Source organism: Mesoplodon mirus (assembly GCF_964341445.2).
Source record: "Mesoplodon mirus genome assembly, chromosome: 8".
NCBI classification, from domain to species: domain Eukaryota; kingdom Metazoa; phylum Chordata; class Mammalia; order Artiodactyla; family Ziphiidae; genus Mesoplodon; species Mesoplodon mirus.
In genome coordinates, this window is record NC_138984.1 from 3,459,341 (window position 1) to 3,480,977 (window position 21,637).

At 45.6% G+C, this 21,637-nt stretch overlaps 1 protein-coding gene across 1 annotated transcript in view; it reads left to right on the plus strand.

Annotated features, from left to right (window-relative positions):
* Positions 1-21,637, plus strand: part of COL6A3 (collagen type VI alpha 3 chain) — an 81,281-nt gene that overhangs the window by 10,986 nt on the left and 48,658 nt on the right. Inside the window, exons 2-7 of the mRNA XM_082631322.1 lie at positions 1,164-1,281; positions 9,048-9,650; positions 13,266-13,850; positions 15,535-16,134; positions 17,409-17,981; positions 19,404-20,012. Coding sequence (XP_082487448.1) covers positions 1,194-1,281; positions 9,048-9,650; positions 13,266-13,850; positions 15,535-16,134; positions 17,409-17,981; positions 19,404-20,012 — 3,058 coding nt within the window. The 5' untranslated portion in view covers positions 1,164-1,193. The remainder of the gene's footprint in view (positions 1-1,163; positions 1,282-9,047; positions 9,651-13,265; positions 13,851-15,534; positions 16,135-17,408; positions 17,982-19,403; positions 20,013-21,637) is intronic.

A 21,637-nucleotide genomic window follows, 5' to 3' on the forward strand; every position in this document is an offset into this window, starting at 1 on the left:
TATTTTGACCGGCACACCCCTCCTCTCTAATGCTGCTACCCAAGGCTCTCACCAGGGAACTCCTGCCAAGTCTGGGTAAGGGTAAGAAGAGTCATTGATACACATGCACAACTGTAGCCAGGACCAGCTCCAGAATCTGTGGGCTCGATGCAAAATGAACATGGAGGGTCCTTGTCCAAAAGTTATTAAGAATTTTAAGACAGCAACTACAAATCAGTAAATCAAGCATGGGGTCTAGTGGGTCTGCACAGGTCATATACCCAAGACCTAAGAAAGAGTTGGGGGAAACCAGAGCCTTGGATCAAGGGGAAGAGAAAAGAGGTGATGTCCTGCAAGGGGACCTAAGCCCAGATGGAGCAGACCTAGGCCGGCTCTCTGGACGGTCATAAGGAAGAGCCCAGACCCTCAAGCTGCTGACACTGGGGATTGGAGGGTGAAGATGCTGACCTGAAGGTTTGGTGTGGGTCAGGGTGCTTTCAGATGTGGCATGGGGAGAAGGTGGTGTTTGCTTGAAGGGAAAAGTGATGGTGACACAGCCTACTGCACCCATCTAGACTTGAGCCTGGCTGGCTGGAAGTTAAATTTGCATGGGAGACCACGCTACGTGGCCGTCAGCCCTCATGACTGGCTTCAGTCTTGCTAATTCAGTATCCCAGGGTGTGCTCCATCCTGTGATTGGAGTTGGACACACAGAAGGTTTTTGTTGGAGGAAAAGTGCTAAATATTAACAGAGAATGAGGGCAAGATTCAAAATGGTCCCAGCTGCCATGGTTGTGTTGGCACACGTTGTGACTTGGATGAAGTCCGTTCCCTCCCTGAACGGAAGCTTCCCTGCGGGATTCCTTTAGACATGATTGACTGTTAGGCTGGGCATCACCAACCTGCCCCTTTGTGCCTCTGAGCACCTTTTCTCCTGATCCTTTTTCATTCTGCCATTTGTTTCGTGATATACTATTTTTGCCTGCCTCAATTTGAGAGGAGAAGAAGTTGAACTGCACAATTTTTAGTTATGGCCAAAGTCCTACAATCACGAGATTCAAAGATTCTCATGTCTATGTTTAGTCAAAACTATTTTTCATAAAAGGGATAAATCCTTGATTCATTCATTAGTAATCGGGGAGTCAAGACCTGATCATTCTCCTTTGTCCTGTTTTCTCTCGTAGGTTCTCACTTGGTGCTTAGACAAAATCAAAATGAGGAAGCATCGACATTTGCCTTTAGTGGCCATCTTTTGCCTTTTTTTCTCAGGCTTTTCCTTTACTCGTGCACAACAACAAGCAGGTAAGCTCCAGAAACATCTCTTCATTTCATTAAAAGGAACAGTATTCTCTGATTTTAGATCTTAGACATCATGTGCTGAATATAGAGCTTAGATAAGCTTTGAAGAGATAGCCAAGCCATTGGCTACAGGATGTTCATCTATTTTACAGACTTTTTGCTCCTCTTTATCCAGTGAGAGAGAGATTCTTTTTTACTGAAACTTGGGCTTGATATCTTGGTGGTGGTTTGCAAGTGGTTTGTTTTTACCTTGGGTGTGAGCAGAAAGTTTGTGTCGAAAATATTTTACCATCTGAAGAGCTTTTCCACATTTCTGGCATTGGTTGATGGCTGAGCACATAAAACCCAGAGAAGACAATGGTTGAGAGTAAAAAATTATTTTCCCTGACAAAAACAACAAAAACAAACACAAATGTCACCATTTCTTTCCCACTCTGGGCAGGAAAAGACATTTTTCATCTAGAATCATCAAATCTGTAAAATATCAGTTTCCCCAAATTACTTAAAAATACATCCCAACTAATCCTATTAAGAACTTGCTTGCAGAGTTTTAGAAAAATGAGAAATGGTTCATGTATTATGAGCTGGGCAGAATTGACTTGGGTCCCTCTGCTTTGCTTGGAGAGCTGAGCTTCTGATGGGGATTCTCCCTCCAGACCTGGTAGTTCTTAGATGGTGGCCTGGTGAGGACCACCTCAATGCCAGGGGAGGATGGGTTGGGGCATCGGGTCAGCCCCAGGTGAGTAGAGTCCAGGGGCCTGCTGTGCACAGCCAGCCTGGCCCAGTGCAGAAGGGCACTTCCCAGCCACCCACAGCCTGGCACCTGGAGCCTCCTGCTCTTACTTTTGAGAGAGAACTGGATTCATCTTTTTTTGTTTTTTTTTGAGGTATGTGGGCCTCTCACTGTTGTGGCCTCTCCCGTTGCGGAGCACAGGCTCCGGACGCGCAGGCTCAATGGCCATGGCTCACGGGCCCAGCCGCTCCGCGGCATGTGGGATCTTCCCGGACCGGGGCACGAACCTGTGTCTCCTGCATCGGCAGGCGGACTCTCAACCACTGCGCCACCAGGGAAGCCCTGGATTCATCTTTGAAAGAGATGAATACTGTTCAGCATCTAAGAGGGCTTAGATGGCTCTGAAAATGTAGTGACGAGTTAGGGTACCTTTCTTCATGCTAAAAAGTCTGAAAAAAATGAGACTTTGCCCTTCCCTACAGTTATACAAGTCTTCTTCACTTAAGATGTATTTATGACATTTATTTTTCGGCAAATTGCCCAAAGCATGGGAGGTAAAACAGTAGTAGATTTCAGTATTCTGTCTTGTCCGGGCCCAGTTTCAGACCCAAAGCTGAGGAAGGAATTTCTAAGATGATGCTTGGTTACCTGTGATAGGGTATCCTTCCCATCTGAGCAGGTGGGTCTTGGGGTTCAAACTACCACAAAGAATCATCTAGAGTTAAAGGACATGCCAGGGAATGTTTTTCCCCATTGTGGAACCTGCTACTGGTCCATGTATGGCAGTCATTGCATATGGAACTTGGGCCAATGACTGGGCACTGACAGCTGTTGTGTCCATGTGTCCAGGTCCCTGTCTCTCAGGTAAGTCAGCGTCCCCGCCTGTTTCACACATGAGGTGTAAATTATTTAGTAACAGCACAGTGGAAACTGAATGAGTTGAGGAAGGCTTTGCACTGATGGGAAGTCATTTCTTGAACAGGAGAAACATCTAAACCAATGTCTTTTTTTAAAGATGTCAAAAATGGCGCTGCTGCCGATATAATATTTCTAGTGGATTCCTCTTGGAGCATTGGAAAGGAACATTTCCAACTTGTTCAAGAGTTTCTATATGATGTTATAAAATCCTTAGCTGTGGGAGAAAACGATTTCCGTTTTGCTCTGGTCTGGTTCAACGGCAGCCCAGATACCGAGTTCCTGTTAAATACGTATCGTTCTAAACAAGAAGTCCTCTCCCATGTTTCCAACATGTCTTATACTGGGGGAAGCAATCAGACTGGAAGAGGATTAGAATACGTAATGCAAAATCACCTCACTGAGGCTGCCGGAAGCCGGGCCAGAGATGGAGTCCTTCAGGTTATCATAGCGTTAACCGATGGACACTCGAAGGATGCCCTTGCTCTGCCTTCAGCGGAACTTAAATCTGCTGATGTTAACGTGTTTGCAATTGGAGTTGAGGATGCAGATGAAGGAGCGTTAAAAGAAACAGCAAGTGAACTGCTCAATACGCATATTTTCAACCTAGAGAATTTTACCTCACTTCATGACATAGTAGGAAACTTAGTGGCCTGTGTGCATTCATCCATGACTCCAGAAAGGGCTGGAGGCACAGAGACCCTTAAAGACATCACAGGTAATGGCAACATCACCAAGCTGCTGCCTGCCTCGCTCTTCTTTGGAGATAAGCTTGGCAACCGCTGGCATTAGGCAATATTACGGCTAAAAGATGGTGGGCGGATTAGGGAAGAGATGCCTGTTCACAGGTCTAAAAACAAAGGTTTGAATATTCTCTGTAGTCTCCTTCCAAAACAGAGCAATTCATCTACCTTCAAGAGGAATTCTTTGCTTTTGAGCCAATTAATATTCTAACTCTAAAAAAGCACATCCTGATATTATGACCCCACAAGAGGTTGCTTCTACCTTCCTTGGACAAGACAGACTCAGCGTGGCTGGGCAGGCATCTAACAAAAATCCCTTCATTGTTCCTGGGGTAGAGAGCCCGTTTCCTTTAAAGAAAGCTCTATGTCTGAAAGAGCTTGAGTGGAGGGGGAGGGGGGGGTCCACTTTGGGTCCAGTGAAGCAACACGCAGAGCTCCTCTCTTTGACTCTATGGGATTTATTTCAGAGATTTGATGGAATTAGAATTGTGAGACGCCTTAGAGACGATCCAGTCCAAATCTATTTTGAAGAAATTGAGTTTTAGAGCTGGAGGCCCTTACATGTTGGCTCTGGAGTGGGTTTTCTCACTTCTCCTCCACACTGTCACCATGGCTGTGCCCATAGAGATGCTTCTGATTCCAATGGTCCTCATCACTGCCACTCTGGAAGTACTGATGATGCAGCGACTTTACATGGATGTGTTCATGCATGGTAATGTGCATGGAACAAATTGTCTGGCAAGTCACTTAACCAGTCACACTTATTAGCTCTCTTGCCAGTGCTAAGTGCCTAAAGACTGATAGGGAAGGAATTCCACAGGTAAATTTCAAATGTATTGCACCACAGCAATTCTGACCAGGGCTAGGCTTCCTCATCAGTGACGAGCAGGACAGAGGGAACTCCCTGTGTCCCAAAATGAGTCCAAGTTGCCAACTGACAGTGGGTAGCAGAGAATTCTAGGTGAGTGGGCAGAAATCTAGGGTGGGAGAGCTCACGGGAGAGATGAGCTCCGGAAGGAGAGATGTGTGTCCCACAAGATGAAGAGAAAGGAGGAGAAATGTATCATATTTCTAAGATATTGAGGTGGAAAGGGGAGACGTTGAGAGTGTTCAGGTTGAGTTGGCATCAATCATCCAATAAGAGAAGATGACAGAGGGAGAGAAGCAGTGGTGCTTGGGAGCTTGGAGGAATCAAAGTTATGTTTGAACAGCTGCAACAGGGATATGAGGAAAGGATCACAAAAAAGGATCAAGAAGCAACTGCTGACTTGCAGTGATGTCCAGTTGTTGTCAGAGACCACAGCCTGGGGTCTTGTCCATGAGCGTGGCTCCCTGGTGTTCTGAAGGTATCTCAGGCACTCTTGGAAGAAAAAAGCTACCAGGTTGGAGCTTGCAAAGAGAGGATGATAGAGAGGCAAGAAAATCTTCTTGGGAAGGAAATTTACCATTGCTAAGATGGTAGCTAGTAAATTCCTGAAATAGCCCGCCCTGGGGACCTGGCTGGGCGGGGAAGCAGATGAGAGCTGGAAGGGGCTGGGAGACTTCTGGAAAGCCAGAGGAGCAGGGGCCAGGATGAGGGGGAAGAGACCTAGAGGCAGTTGAGGAGGAGTCCAGAGAAAGGCTTTCTGGATTATGATCAGAATAATGGTGTTTTTTAGGCAAATAGTACTAGACATCAGTTTTTCATAAGAGAGATTCCAAAAAGAAGGAGTGGGGAGCAAGATGGGTAGACGTCATTAGATAGGAGCCGGGAGGCAGATCGTGGTTAAGAGAAGGGTTTCAGAACTAACCAACCCCAAGGCATTTCAGGAGATTGTTCATAAAATGGTTTCCCCAATGGTTATCCGTGATTTCAGCTTTGATAGGGGTGGGAGGGCTCATGACCCTACCAGTGGGTCTACTTCTAAGAGAGGGGTGAGGCACAGTCTGGATTATTTGCATTAAACCTGAATAGCATTCCCTACTTCAAATGATGTGTCTCACCTCTGCATTATGACACTAGTGTCCATCCTGCCAGATTACAGGAAAAGAAGGTGGACCCTGAGAGCACCCCAAACCAAGCACTGCACGTTACAAGGAGGTTACAAGATGGCAGCTCTAATGACCTTTTCCATTTGCTACAATGTTCTCAGCATCAATAATTCACTAATTCACTAATCATTGCCTTTCTGAATATAGGGGTAATAACTCATCCATGTCAAAAACAATGAAAGGGATCAGGAGGGAAATGGAACATCTTCTCTTTATTGGTGCTTTGGCCAATTCAGGAAAAAGGGTGGATGAGTTTGCCATTATGTTTAACCATTAAATAAATGGATAAATGATTAGATTACCATATGAATGCTAAACAAGCCTGTCAACATAGTCTGTTTCCACACAGATGACAAAACCTTTGTTTTTATGCCAAGAAAGCATCTCTGTCTTCTAGTGTTCAAGCCACTAGCAGCACCAGGGTGGTATATTAATCCATTTATGTTGTCTTTTCTAATTAACTTCACTCTGCAATTCTGCCAGTATCATGTCCCACTGCATGTTCCACAGCAAAAAAAAAATAATAATAATAATAAAAATTCTCTGCTTATAGTTTTTGGGAAAGGTAGTCAGGAAGGCATTATGGAGATTGCTAATAAGTTAGGGCCATTTCTTTCCATTTCCTGCCCACTAGGTAGGTAACTTATTCCCATATATATATATATGATGGCCACTGTTCTAAATGAACCGTACTCAAGTAATCACTGAAAGTTGTGTTTTTTAAAATCCCTTTTTATCAATGGATATAAAATACAAAAGCTTTACTAAAGCAAAAGCTAAAGGTGAGGATGAGCTTTCTTTTCTTTGCAAAATATAAAGATTTAGAAAACTCACAAAACCTATCTGCAGTTTTGTGTTTGCATAGGAAATACAAATGTGATCTTTTAAATTTTGCTTGAAAAAAGGAAGCATCCCATGAGCTAAGGAAAGCATTGTGCCCACACCAATGTGCTCAGGAAAGTAGTGTTTCCAACGATGTTGAAGGAACCTATGATTTTTCCATGGATGTTTCGAAACTTTTCCATAGAAAATGCCACAGATGGGGTGATACATGAGCCATAAAAGCAGAAAACCAGACAACTTCACATTTAAATTTTAGAAATATCTGATTCCTCTTAGAGTTAATATTGATCCCTGGTATGCCTTGCTGTACACAAGAACCAGTCTCTCTTGTGTCTGTCTGAGGCTTCGGCTCTCCTGGATAACAGCATGCCCTTGTGTGTCCCATCATTGTGTGCATAAGAGGACAACGTGTTTTTTTCAGTGATGACAAATTATCCAACATTTTTCTATGACCTGCTGTGGTTCAGCTTTTTAGAAGAGCAATAATCAAGGGTTTTCCCTCAGTGTTTGTTATTTTATTTATTCTATTGTGAACTGCAATCAAAAAGTAAGTAATAAATTAATAAGGAGTGAGTCATCTGTGATTTAGAGATCGTTCTTCTTTTATTGATCTTAGGTTCAGAGTTAGTCCTTCCTTTAAAGGTCTCAGTTTGCTGAGTAAGGGGCAAATCTTCCTTTGTCCCTCGGGTCATTGATTTAGGCCTGGGAAGTGTTGAGGAATTTTGTGGTATGGTTTGCTGAACCTGGAGCTCCTGGCACCATGTGGGCCATTTCTATGGCTTGCAACATAATTCACACTGCTGGCACCGCACCATCCCATAAGATCCTTCAGGAACTTTACGGTTTGGCTAAAGAGTAGCAAATGCTTTGCAATTCTTAGCAAACGCTAAGTTAATATCTTATAAAACCTTACAAGATATTTTCACATTAGTATCTTTCCCTATGAAAGGAATTCCTCTGCAAAATTGCTGTTAGGGGTTTCATGTATGTAAGGGGAGAAAGAGAGCAGTTCTGATTTCAGTAATCCCAATTGCAGCCATCCTTGGCTCAGATTCCCCAAGGGGAGAGCTTGGGTAAGAACATCATTTCACTATAGCAAAATTCCTTAATTTCATGAGACAAGATTTGTATCCTGTTTCCATTGTGGAAGTAAAAGCAATTTTGTTGGTACCAGGAAAAATTAATTTTATGTATAAAATGTTCACTGTCATTAAAAATATCAGAATGAATGATTGTACATATAATATTACAATTATACTCCAAACATAGCTTCCTAAAATCCAGAATATAAATACCATATATGCTCACATAAAATCTCTTCCTATTCCTAACACATACTTAAGTTATTAAAATATATTTGCTAGAATAATTTTACTTTTCATATCATTTAAATCAGCCAGATTTAAACATTCTAGCAGATGAGCCTTTGAAATATTCCACCCAGGTTCATAGTTTATTGATTGCTATTCCTTGCTCAGTGCTTCTGTGAAACCCCCATTCTCAGTAACAGAATGGAAGTGTCATGTTTGCCATTGTGGGGAGAAAAGAGATCTTGGTCAGCCTTTTTATGTCCATTTGTGTAGCTCCAGAGCTAATTCTGATTCAGGGTTTACTAGATGCCCATGGTCCTGCCAGACACTCGATCTAGGATGTCATAAAAATAAGGTTGGATAATTATGTCATGACTGATTTCATATCACTCTGCTTAACATTGTTCTGCATTTTGTGATTGAATATAGAGGCAATGGCAAAAATAAATGAAGAAAACATTTAGCTGAATCCCAGACTTGCATTTGAGTTTCACGCAACTAAACGTCATTTAAGAGACGAAAATCAAACCAAAATATATCAGAGTATTTTTGAATCAAAACTGTAAATGTTGTTTGAGTTCTTCTTTTCATACTCCCAAAGTGGTAGATACACAGCCAGGTTTTTAAAGTAAAAAAGAAGGAACAACAGTTGCTCAAGGAATCAAGTGTTTAACATACTGGGATGATGAATCACCAGACCCTAAATCTGGGATTCTGTTTTGTGCTGTGGATTTGGACAAAGAAAATTCTTATAATGACTTGAGGATTATAAGAGAAATGTCCTCAAATTAGAAATCATCTTTGGACCTTTGTTAATATACTCCTTCACTTTCTCCTGTAGGTATGGTAATGCATAATTCCATGCAACTACAGTTCCCTCCAAATTTAGTAGAAAATTTCAGAATATACCCAGAAATTGAATATGTTTTGAAATTTGACGATAAAGATGGCACAGAAGAAAATTTGATATTAAATGCCCTACTTAACACCATCATTTCTGTTAAGAAGTTGCCTCTTATGCATTCAGAATGCAGAACTAAAAGAGAATTTCACATTCCTTAATCAACATGTGTTTTGTTTGTCCGTATTTCGTGTTTCTTATTGGTTTCCCAAGAAACATGTCAGAACACTGAACGATGCATGTGGTCACTTGTTCTAATGCTTTCACATTTTTTGCATTTCTCTCTTTTAAAGCACAAGACTCTGCTGACATTATTTTCCTAATTGATGGATCAAACAACACCGGAAGTGTCAATTTCGCAGTCATTCGCGACTTCCTTGTAAATCTCCTTGAGAGACTCTCAGTTGGAACTCAGCAGATCCAAGTGGGGGTGGTCCAGTATAGCGATGAGCCCAGAACCCTGTTCTCCTTAAACAGCTATTCCACCAAGGCTCAGGTTCTGGACGCAGTGAAAGCCCTGGGGTTCATCGGTGGGGAGTTGGCCAATGTCGGCCTTGCCCTTGATTTTGTGGTGGAGAATCACTTCACCCGGGCAGGGGGCAGCCGAGTGGAGGAAGGGGTTCCACAGGTGCTGGTCCTCATAAGTGCTGGGCCTTCTAGTGATGAAATCCGAGACGCAGTCATAGCACTGAAGCAGGCTAGCATTTTCTCGTTTGGCCTCGGAGCCCAGGCCGCCTCCAAGGCAGAGCTTCAGCACATAGCTACCAATGACAACTTGGTGTTTACTGTCCCGGAATTCCGTAGCTTTGGGGACGTCCAGGAGCAATTACTGCCGTACATTGTTGGCGTGGCCCAAAGGCACATTGTCTTGCAACCGCCAACCATTGTCACCCAAGGTACGTATGCTTTTCTCACCATCTGTGTGGTAGTGGGCTGTCTGTGTGTGTTTTTGTAGAAGTCAGGTGGGCACCTTGCAGAATGATTGGCCTCGGGAGAACCTGTAAGTACCCACAGCCGAGTCCTTCCAAGATGAGCTAGTTCCTGGATGTGGTGTCTGTGATGGTTGCAGTGTTCCAAAGAAACCAGAGATCTGTGATTGAGTGGAAAGTTCTTTTTACAGCATGAATTGTCAAGAAAGTGTGCTTTTAAGGCTAATTCAACAAACCAGTTTCATTGGTTATTAAACATCGTTGTATGATCTACTTATAATGCAGTCATCTGAAAAGTGGATCTCAGGGGATCATTACGGTTCTGAGACAGTTACTCCAGGATAATGGCAATGAGCTCTAAAAGTCAGCCCGTTAGAGTGTGGTGACACATGAGAACTGTCTTCCCAAAGTCAGTATTGTGGTGCGTAGCAGGAGTGGCATTTCTGGAGGTAAGAAATAACAAAGCACTCACTTGGGGGAATGTTTAGGAAAACCTTTATTCCTGTGATTACTGAGTTGTAGAGTAGCTCTGTTGATGGAAAGATTATACACTCAGATGGGAGGCCTTTGGCAAAAGAGCCCGACTGGAGTCATTTTTAAAAAACATATAAAGCTAATCAAGTCACGTAAAAAAATACATTTCACAGACATGGGAGGTGGGAAGTGTATTTAAAAATTTAAGTAAGAACCCAGTGGTGCTTGATGCTGTGGCAGGTAAAAATCTGGCAGATCCAGGTGGACCAGGTTACATCACTGGTGATCTCACCCATCCATCAGGGATTTTATTATTAATGGTTTTAGGCATATTGCTGGGTGGGGCAAATTAAGAGTTGACGCAAAATTACATCCAGAAAATTCTCGTGATATTTCCAGACTTCCCTCTGATTGGAATACAATCTATCGATATTAAAGTTTCTCTGGGCTTGCATGCTTTTGGAAACAAAAGAATGACTTCCATAGGTTTTGTAAACACTGAGGAAGCGCCATGGCTGCTGTCCGAAGAGCGGGCCTTTGGTTCTAGGCCTTATGTTAACCAGCAGTGTGATCCTGGGCAGCCCACACAGACATTCTGGGCTCCAGTTTTTTGAACTGATGACAAAGGATGAGAGGTTATTTCTGTTCCAGGAGAAGTTTCAAGTTCATTTTTATCTATGGCAGTCCAGGCCCTTATTTCAGCTTTCCCTAGCTAACTTTCACTCCTCACTTACAAAGCCATCTTTAATCTTTGTGCTTCATCTGTAAATATTCAACAGATATTCTTAGCTATCAGGTATGTGCTGGACACCAGGCCAAGCACTGGGGACCCAGTGCTGGTGGACCAGACTGATGTGGCCGCTGGCTCGTTGCAGTATAATGGGGAGATAGATCACAAAAACGTAAACCAACGACCAGAAAGCTACTCCCAGAGTGTGACAGATGAGGACGCTAAAGGGGGCTGTCATGGAAAGAGAGCTGTAGGTCAAGTGGCCAGGGAAGGCTGCTGCGAGGAGCTGCAGGACGGAAGCAGAAGGAACAAGGTACCAGGTGTGGCGGTCAGTCGTGCAGCACGAGGGAGCCTGGCTGCACCCAGAACTGTCAGGAGGAGGCGGGGCTGGAGCTCACTGATGCCTGGAAGCCTGCAGAAGCCTCTGGTTTAGGGCGCGAGCATCACCAGCTTGGGTGAAGTCCTCCAGTGGCTTCTAGTTTTTTCAGTGAAACTGGGGAGACAGGAGGACCTACTTTATTGGAGGTCAGGGCCCCCAAGTCACTGAGAAGAATCACCTAAGAGTCGCCTTGAGTCACCCTAAGAGGAGGATGCTGAGGAAGACAGCACCGAGGAGGGACGATGGGGACTGGACGTTTGCTGGAGGAGATTCTGCTTGGGAATAGGAGCGTGGGAGAGCGAGGACGCTTGCCAGGGCTGCAGGGGACTTGGCATCCTGTGGGTCAATAGGGAGGTGAGGGCTGCAGTCGACTGGTTACAGGACCTTCAGGGTCACCGTGGTAAGGGGGTTTCACACCCAGCCCCAGCAGAACCGTGTGAAAGAGGGGAGATGGCTCTGTTGGCATCTCACAGCAGGAAGAGGAGGACTCGTACTGGAGGGGGAGGGAGGAGACGAGGTGGGGGTGAGTCAGCCCAGAGACCAGGGGATGAAAGGGATCTGCCTTCCTCTCCATCTATCCGTATGTTGCATACATCTTATTGAATTCAGGAAGCTCTGCATTTATCGTTTCAACTCCTACATCCACGGTATGGAAGGCGCGTGTGTGAGAGTGGGTGTTTCCAGGTGTGCTCGCTGTCCTTGTATGTGTCAAGAAAGCACACATGTGGTTAACTGCACAGCTGTATATATGGCTTTTAGGTGTATATGGAGAGAGGGAGAGGGAGGAAGCAGGGGGTGTGGCTCTCAGGGTCTCTCAGCCCCGCCCCCGTGTAGGGAGAATCCACGTGTCTGCAGGCCTCGATGGAGAGTTGGAGGACTTGGAATTCACTGTTTACACCACGACTCAATGCCAAAGCAGTGGTCCCCACGCGCCTGTCCCTGAATGCTTTGTATCTATGGTACATTAACATGTTTTCTCTTAAAGAGGAGAGTTTGGACCAGTGCTGTCAATATAATCAAACATCAGGTGAACTAAAGTGTTGCGTGCCATCCATCTGACTGCAGGGAGTAAGGAGGCCTCCTCATATCCAGAGGATCATTTAGTAAATTGCAAACACTCCTGTCTCTGCTTGCACCATTTACAATCTTATGAGTCTTGGAAGCCTTCTCCGTTTTCTGGATGGGGTGCTGTGGTCCGATATGAGCCTTGGTTCCCAAGACTCAGGTGTGCTGCCTGGGTGTCGATACAGCAGGTGGACACAAGGTCATAGTCACTTGGAGGCAGTGATCTTGTTAAGGTGTTTTTGCTTTGTGATTTGTCTTTGGCTTATCATAACCTTAACATGTAACGTGGGACCTGCACGATGCCTCTCTCTTAACTGCAAATACTTCTGGTCCACTTGCTCGTTTTGACATCGATTTCCTTTTTATAAGTTTATGATGCCAAATAATTGGTGTTCTTTTTCCCTTGCCTGAAAAAAAATCAAGGCATGGACAAGAGCACCAAAAGGAATAGAGGTGTTTATGCTTTTTAAAGTTTTGCACTTGGCAATAGGTGTTCATGAAATCAGGATTGTGAAGCACAGGGTTCTCCAAGCAGACACTGATCGCTTCTTTAATTACTTGAGCTACGGCTTTGTTCTCACCTCTAAAACCCAAGCTATGGATTTATGGTAGAAAAGAGCTTTCTGACATTTTTAGTGACAATATGGTAAATAAGTGGTGAATAAACTACATTGATTTTTGCGCAACTGTTTTGTAAAAAGTACTAAGAGAGGGTGGGGGTTTGGGGAGCCCCACTTGCCAGCCGTAGGGAAGCTATAACTAACGCAGCTATAACTAATGTGTGTGTTAGGACAAATTCCTCAGGGGCTCCCATGGACTTGACATTGGCCAGGGCAAAGGGAACTCCCCTTGGGTGGTGGTAGCTGTGTAGAGAGTCATACTGAATGTGATGCATAAGGCTGTTCTACTCACCTTGTCACGTTGCTACCTACAGTCATTGAAATCAACAAGAGGGACATAGTTTTCCTGGTCGATGGCTCTTCTGCCCTGGGACTGGTCAGCTTCAATGCAATCCGCGACTTCGTTGCCAAGGTCATCCAGAGGCTGGAGATCGGACAGGATTATATCCAAGTGGCAGTGGCTCAGTATGCAGACACCGTGAGGCCGGAGTTTTATTTCAATACCTACCCCACCAAGAGGGAGGTCATGACCGCCGTGAGGAAAATGAAGCCCATGGATGGCTCGGCCTTGTACACAGGCTCTGCTCTGGACTTTGCTCGGAACAACCTGTTCACGGGGGCGGCCGGCTATCGGGCCGCCGAGGGGGTCCCTAAGCTTTTGGTGCTGATTACAGGTGGTAAGTCCTTAGATGAAGTCAGCCAGCCTGCCCAGGAGCTGAAGAGAAGCGGCATCATGGCCTTTGCCGTCGGGAACAAGGTGGCCAACCGGGCTGAGCTGGAAGAGATCGCTTTCGATTCCTCCCTGGTGTTCATTCCTGCCGAGTTCCGAACCGCCCCTTTGCAGGGTGTGCTGCCTGGCTTGCTGGCGCCTCTCAGGACCCTCTCTGGAACCACTGAAGGTGCGGTGGGGAGGGTGTCAGACACGTGAGAGGGCTGTCTCCAGGCGGAGTCTCTGGGGAAAAAGCAAACCCAAGTTTTATTTGTGTTCAGCTGAGAGACACCTTTTAAATGATGGAAACCATAGCAACAAACAAGATTTATTTCGGGTTTCCTTTTACCCTGTCTTGGGAAATATATGACTTAAAACACCATGTGATACAACTGTATGTCTTAAAATAAGAGTCGTGTGACTTGGGCTATAGGACCAGAGACCACTTGCCTTTGAAGCTTCTGGCCGAGAGCTCACCCCTCTGTTCTGATCCCTCTTGAGGCCCCAGCGTTCTGTCACTGCCGGTGGCTCCTGTCCAGCCCCCTCCCCCCTCCGCCAAGATGAAGCCTGGCTCTTCCTTTCCCAAGTAGACAGTTTACTTCTAAATGGCCCAAACCTGAGCAGTATAGAGCATTCATCCTCTGTCCTCTCTCTTTAAGGGATTTCCTTCAATGGGGAAGCATAGTGAGGGGATGCATGTGCAGATAAAAACCCAGTGGTTCTCCAAACCCCTCATTTATTATGGTTATCACTGAACAGTTATCTTTAAAGACAGGATAACGGTCAATGAGCTTACGAATTGAATCAGTGCAATTCACCGTCCTTAAAGAAGATGGATATCACAGAAACAAGCTTTTCTGCCTCACAAACTTCACCACTGGAAGGATGTTCGGTGCATGACCCACGGTGCATGGATGCATGCTTTCTCCTCAAGCTCTCTGGTCTTCTAAAATCCTCTCTCTCTCTCTCTTTTATTTCCTTAAGACTTCTAATCCACACTTTCAGGGCCAAAGTTCAATTTGATAGAACATAGGATATAAGTCGTTGTTAGGCTTCAATTTTAGTGAAACGCCAGGGAAGAGATGGGAAAGAAGTTGATGGCATGTGTTGGGGAACACACTCTGATTTGAGAATTGTACTTTCGATTCTTTATGAGCACAACCTCAGCCAAGCATAGCAAAGAGTCTCTTTGCATTTTAATGTGTTTCCATGATCCTGTGATCTCACCCAGGAGGAATCCCCATGGGCACTGGTTGGATTATTGCCTGCCAATGCCGTGACTCTCCCATAGAAGAGTCTCAGTAGAGAATGACAGGTGGGCCTCCCTAGGAATATTTCAAGATGAGAACAGCCTAATTTGTTGATTTTTTTAGCCTTAGGGAACTCATGTTCTCAGGTGAACTTGGGCTAACCCTTCTAATCTATCTGTAAGTGGAAATTTCTCTGTAAATGTGTACAGGGAAACCCAGGGGGACCCAGTCTCGCCCAGGTAAACCTGGCTCTGACCGTGGTCATAAGCCGAGTGATGCAGAAAGGAGCAACACCCTTGCAGAATTCATTTCCAGGCAAGGAATGTTCTGTTTCAAGGATTCTGATCACTTTTGTTGGTTGTAAACATTCTAGCTTTTGGCACTGTATCTCTCTGTGAGCCAACTTGGTTTCGTAATGTTGGCTATCAATACTCCTCACAAACACCAGCCCCCACTGGAGGAAAATATGCAGCTTTCTGCCATATTTTACGAGATGGACGTGCTTGGCCTCACTGATGTTCTCTGTGTTCTACATGTTGGCATGTGTGCCTGGGCTGTGGGCACACATGAGGAAGCCCTCTGCGGTTGTGTATGTCTCACTGTGTTTTCTGTGCTCCACTGCAGTTCACGTAAACAAAAGGGATATCATCTTTCTTTTGGATGGATCGTTCAACGTTGGAAAGACCAATTTCCCTTACGTGCGGGACTTTGTCATAAATGTAGTTAACAGCCTTGATGTTGGAAGCGACCACTTTCGTGTCGGTTTAGTGCAATTTAGTGACACTCCAGTGACGGAGTTCTCTCTGAACACCTACCAGACCAAGTCAGATTTGCTAGCTCACCTGAGGCAGCTGCAGCTCAAGGGGGGTTTGGGCCTGAACACGGGCGCAGCCCTAAGCTATGTCTATGACAACCACTTCACCGAAGCTGGCGGCAGCAGGATCCGGGACCGTGTGCCGCAACTCCTGCTCTTGCTCACAGCCGGGCAGTCTGAGGACTCCTATTTGCAAGCTGCCAATGCCCTAGCACGCGCAGGCATCCTGACCTTTTGTGTGGGCACTAGCCAGGCCAATAAGGCAGAGCTTGAGCAGATTGCTTTTAACCCAAGCCTGGTGTATCTCATGGATGATTTCAGCTCCCTGCCTGCTTTGCCTCAGCAGCTGATTCAGCCCCTAACCACTTATGTTAGTGGAGGTGTGGAGGAAGTGCCACTCGCCCAGCCAGGTAACGCTCTCCGACTGCTCCGGTCTCCCTCGTCCCCCCGACACCACTTTGGCAGGCAGATGGCCCGATCTGAACTCCAGAGCGTGGCAATAAGCTATAGAAAGATGATGGGCTCTCTTTGGTTGAAGGAATTTGAAGGGGGGCTTGAGACACTGTACCAGCAAGCTTAGATGCTCTGTCTAAAGGATGTGTGTTCATGAAAGAAAGTCTAGAAAATCCAGCTTACGTTCTGTCCTGGTTATCCCAATCTTGATTCAGAAGCTTTACTTATTTATTTTTTTGCCCCAATACCTCTGAATATTCTGGTGAGCAAATCCAGATGGAAATGGGAGAAAAACAGAGAAAGAGAGAGAGATGGATTCCCTTTCATACATGAGTATGCACTGGGAGCATTGAAAAATGGAAAGGATTTTCCTGATATGATATTTTTATGTTACAAATCTGCTGTATCTAGAACATTATTTGTCATAAACCCAATGAAGGCTGTATCTTTATGTGATGGCAAAATGGTTTCCAAAGGAAGTCTGGATGATGATGATGACTGCAAATTACTAGGGTGATGAGATACAGACTCTTAGATCTACCAGTTGCTGACATCACAGATGGGTAGCAAGAGAGATCCCACTGAAAACCATAATCAAAATAGTTCTAAGAACCGTGTGTGCCTAAAATAATGTTCACATGACATGCTGTACCCCCCCATGTCTGTGTTTTCTGTTGTCTGATCACAGCAGATTGGAAATCACTGACAGAGATCCTGACCCACAGACCGATTATGGACACTATTTGGGGTTCTAACCCATAAGCTCAAATTTAATGAAAAGAGAATCTAATTAGAGCATGTCTACATGTCAGGTGGATAACCCATATCAGCGTTTGTCACTAGAGACAGATCAATTTTTAAGCAGAAGAACAACAGGACCATATTTGCAATAGTTCTGTTTATAACAATTTGAAAACACTGTCTGTTCTCCTAGAGTGGTTGCCACCTGATATAAGAACAGGACCCTCTGGGCTTTTCTTTGGCCTGCTTTGTTGAGGAAGCATGATGTTAGGTTGGGCAGACCCATCTAGTTGTCCTAATCCTGTGCATAGATGAGAGGGGGCATGTGAAAGACACCTGGTGTGGGTTTTCTCTTCCCTTGCTGGTGCAGTGATCATCAGATGAATTTTGTGAATTCCCATTACCAAAAGCTGGTGGTTCTGGGCTCAGGTCAGTTTGGTGCCTGTTGTGTTCTTGTCCCTCACTCTGTCCTAACTCTCTTTCATTGTAGAGAACAAGCGAGACATCCTGTTCCTCTTTGATGGCTCAGCCAATCTCGTGGGCCAGTTCCCTGCCGTCCGCGACTTCCTCTACAAGGTCATTGATGAGCTGGATGTGAAACCTGACAGGACCCGGATTGCGGTGGCTCAGTACAGCGATGATGTCAGGGTGGAGTCCCGTTTTGATGAGCACCAGAACAAGCCCGAGATCCTGAATCTCGTGAAGAGAATGAAGATCAAGACGGGCAAAGCCCTCAACCTGGGCTATGCCCTGGACTACGCACAGAGGTACATCTTTGTGAAGTCTACTGGAAGCCGGGTCGAGGATGGAGTGCTTCAGTTCCTGGTGCTGCTGGTGGCGGGAAGGTCATCCGATCGTGTGGACAGGCCAGCTCTCAACCTGAAACAGAGTGGGGTGGTGCCCTTCATCCTCCAAGCCAAGAACGCAGACCCCGCCGAGCTGGAGCAGATAGTACCGTCCCCCGCCTTTATCTTGGCTGCAGAGTCCCTTCCCAAGATTGGAGACCTTCAACCACAGATCGTAAACCTCTTGAAATCGGTGCAAAATGGGGCGCCAACACCAGGTAAGGCATACATAGAACTTCTGGTTGCTCCTGCAGCTCAGTTGTCCCATGCTCCTTGGGTTTCCAAGAAAGATAGGTGATTTCTGCAGGAACAATGGAATATGGCTTTTCTTTCCCCGAGGTGACTCTCTAACTGCTCTCTAGGGCAAAACAGGAGAATCAGGGTGATTATTTTTAAGGGCATTAGAATATTTTGTAATAAGATACATTATAAAGATTTAGCTATATCAGTAGTTAAAAATAATCCTTTTTTAAAAAAAACACACTGTTTTTACTATATATGTAATAAAAGCCATATAACACGGTTACATTAGAGCTAAAACGGTCTTCATCTTCATATATTTCCCTGATTTCTTATTTTAAGTGAGTATCACTGTGTCATAGTTCATTCTCTGCATCCATGAAAACCATAAAGCATGAAGAGAGGCAGGCACATTCCCATTATAAACGCTGCATTAAAGTTTCTCGGTACTAATCTTTGTTACCATGACTTCATGCTGAACCACTTTGCATTTGGTGATAAAACTGCAGCAAAAAGAGTCATTAATTTCACATATAACCCCTTTGATTGACAATAGAGAATCTAGAGCTTCTCTACATTGGCTGTTGCGCACGTTCGCTGTGGGTTTGGGTTGTAACCTGGGCATCTGGGTTACATTTCCCCCCATGTATCTGCTGTCGCTTGCAGTACATCAGTCGAAACCTCTCATCTATGAAGCGCTAACGGTTGTGCAGACCCCGCCGACCATGTCTCTCTCCCTGCCCCCAGCACTTCTTCTTGAGCACAACGTTGAAACTTAACAATACTGTTCAAACGTGGAAAAGTTCTAAAATAAAAGGGCTATCTGTATGTATTGGTGCATCCGTTTCCTAATCCTGCTTTAATAAATTATGATAATGTAAGTGGCTTAAAGCAAAATGAATTTACTATCTTACGTTTTAGAGGTCAGAAATCCAAAACCTGTTTTACTGGGCTAAAATCAAGGTGTCAACATGCTTGCTTTCCTTCTGGAGGTTCTGGCCGTTTACCCACTTCCTTATCTTTTCCAGTGTCTAGGGGCTGCCGGCATCCTTGGTCCATGGCCCCCTCCTCCATCTTCAAAGCCAGCAGATCTTCAAAGCAGATCTTCTCCTATCTCTGGCCTCTTGTTTCCATCCTTACCTCTTCTCCCTCTAACTCTAATCCTCTTATCTCCCTTTTATAAGGACACTGCGATTGATTACACTGGATCTACCTGGATAATCCGGGACAATCTCCCCATGCCTCTAAGCTTTAATTTAATCACACCTGCAGATTTTCTTCCATATAAATTCCAGGGATTAGGAGTTGGATATCTTAGGAGTTATTTGGTCCACCACAAATGGGTATGAAATTATCCCTACTGTGTCCCGTGTGAGTCACAGAGGATGTCTTCCTTCTAGTTTCAGTTGAAAAGGATGTGGTGTTTCTGATCGACGGCTCCGAGGGTGTCAGGAGCGGCTTCCCGCTGTTGAAAGAGTTTGTCCAGAGAGTGGTGGAGAGCCTGGACGTGGGTGTGGACCGGGTGCGTGTAGCTGTGGTGCAGTACAGCGACCGGACCAGGCCCGAGTTCTACCTGAATTCCTACATGGACCAGCAGAGCATCGTCAGTGCCATCCGCGGGCTGACGCTGCTGGGCGGGCCAACCCCCAACACCGGGGCCGCCCTGGACTTTGTCCTGAGGAACATCCTGATTGGCTCCGCCGGAAGCCGCATAGCAGAAGGCGTCCCCCAGCTCCTCATCGTCCTTGCGGCCGACAGGTCTGGGGATGATGTGAGCGGCCCCTCGGTGGTCCTGAAGAGGGGAGGGGCCGTGCCTATCGGCATCGGCATTGGGAATGCTGACATCACCGAGATGCAGACCATCTCCCTCATCCCGGACTTCGCAGTGGCCATTCCCACCTTCCGGCAGCTGGGCACCGTCCAACAGGTCATCTCCGAGAGAGTGACCCAGCTCAGCCGCGAGGAGCTGAGCAGGTTGCGGGCATCTGTGGTCCCTGTAACGAGCCCGGGTAAGGAGCGGATTCTTTGGCTCTTCATTCCTTGACATATCTGGGGCTCCTTGTTTGGACTGTGGGTTACAAAGGATTCTCAGTTTTGTTTCCTCAGCTGTAGGGAGTGAAAAACAGAGTCACGCGAAGAATCAGGAACCACGTGGGCTCGGTGCCAGAAATGGCTTGGGGAGATGCTAAGATTCATGTTTTTGGCCAAATTCAAGTCTCAAGGATGGGCGTAGGCTTGGCTTTCAGCTCAGACCCCTAATTCTGCATAAAGGCTCTGTATAGCTAACCGAAGAGAGAGGCCATCTAATTGATAGTTCCAGTTCAATGCCGGGTCCAGGCTTTCCCTGGTCGGTCGGTCCAGCTGGCAGCCTCCTGTGATCGAGGAGGGAGTTCGACCACAGGTGGCCTATCAAGCTGGATCACAGTCTCTGAAATATTTCCAGAGCCAATGTGTGAAGATTGCTTTTGAATTTGCTTGGGGCAGAGAAGTAAGTGTCTTAACTGGCAGGAAGTCCATCTGGCTGTTATGACCTCGGCTTATTCTATGTCCTCCTTCCTGTTCCCCTCTCCTAGGCCTGATACAATGAACTGGAAAGTGGAGGGAACCTTACTTGCTCAGAAGGAAGGGGGCTCAGAGAGAGCCCCCCTTCCAAAAATGCCCACAGAGGGCCTGCCCTCCCTGGACACTCGGGTGGGGAGGTCACAGTGGTGAACAGGCACATGCATCCTCGCTCCTGTGTGGTTCACATTCTACAGAACCATCCACATCAAGGCTTGGGGAGGGGAAAATGGGAAAGGCTCGTGGGGAAGGGGGAGGGAAGAGTAAAAGCAAGTGAGAGAAAAGTCGATGCAGGACACAGTGCTGTTCGGGAGGGTGAGGGAGGGAGGGTGACCGGCACGGTGCTGCAGAGAGGATCGCTTCCCCTCGCTGATGTCCACGCAGAGTGCAGCCTGCCCTGCAAGCCTTCCCTGGAATGTTCTAGAGGGCTTGCCATCAAATAAATTTGGGAAGGCAGTGGGATAAAAGAAGTGAGGGTTTTTTGGTTTTGGTTTTGCCCTAATTGATATGTTTGGTGTATCCCCAGTACAATAAGGGAACACAACGTTTCCAAAACTTGTTTGGCTGTAGGAGTCCTTTTTCTTTTCTTTCTTTTTTTTTTTTTTAGTTTTTACTTTATACTGGAGTCTAGTTGATTTACAGTGTTGTGTTTGTTTCAGGTGTGCAGCAAAGCGATTCAGTTATACATGTACATATATCTATTATTTTTAAAATTCTTTTCCCATTTAGGTTATTACAGAATATTGAGCAGAGTTCCCTGTGCTCTACAGTAGGTCCTTGTTGGTTATCTATTTTAAATATAGTAGCGTGTCTATGTCAATCCCAAACTCCCAATTTATCCCCCCCCCATCTATTTTTACGGGGCATTGGAGGTACTGGTACTCCCAAGAAGGCACTTTGGAAATGTTGTCTTCATGTGTGTGCAGCTTACTTATACACAAGCCTATGTTTCTACAACAGTACGACTCCTGGTCCATCGGCTCTCCCACTCTTCAAGATGACTGTTTTCTACCTTCTCCTTCTCCTGCTTCTTCTACACGTCTCCTCCCTCCGCTTACTCTGAGCTGGTGACCCT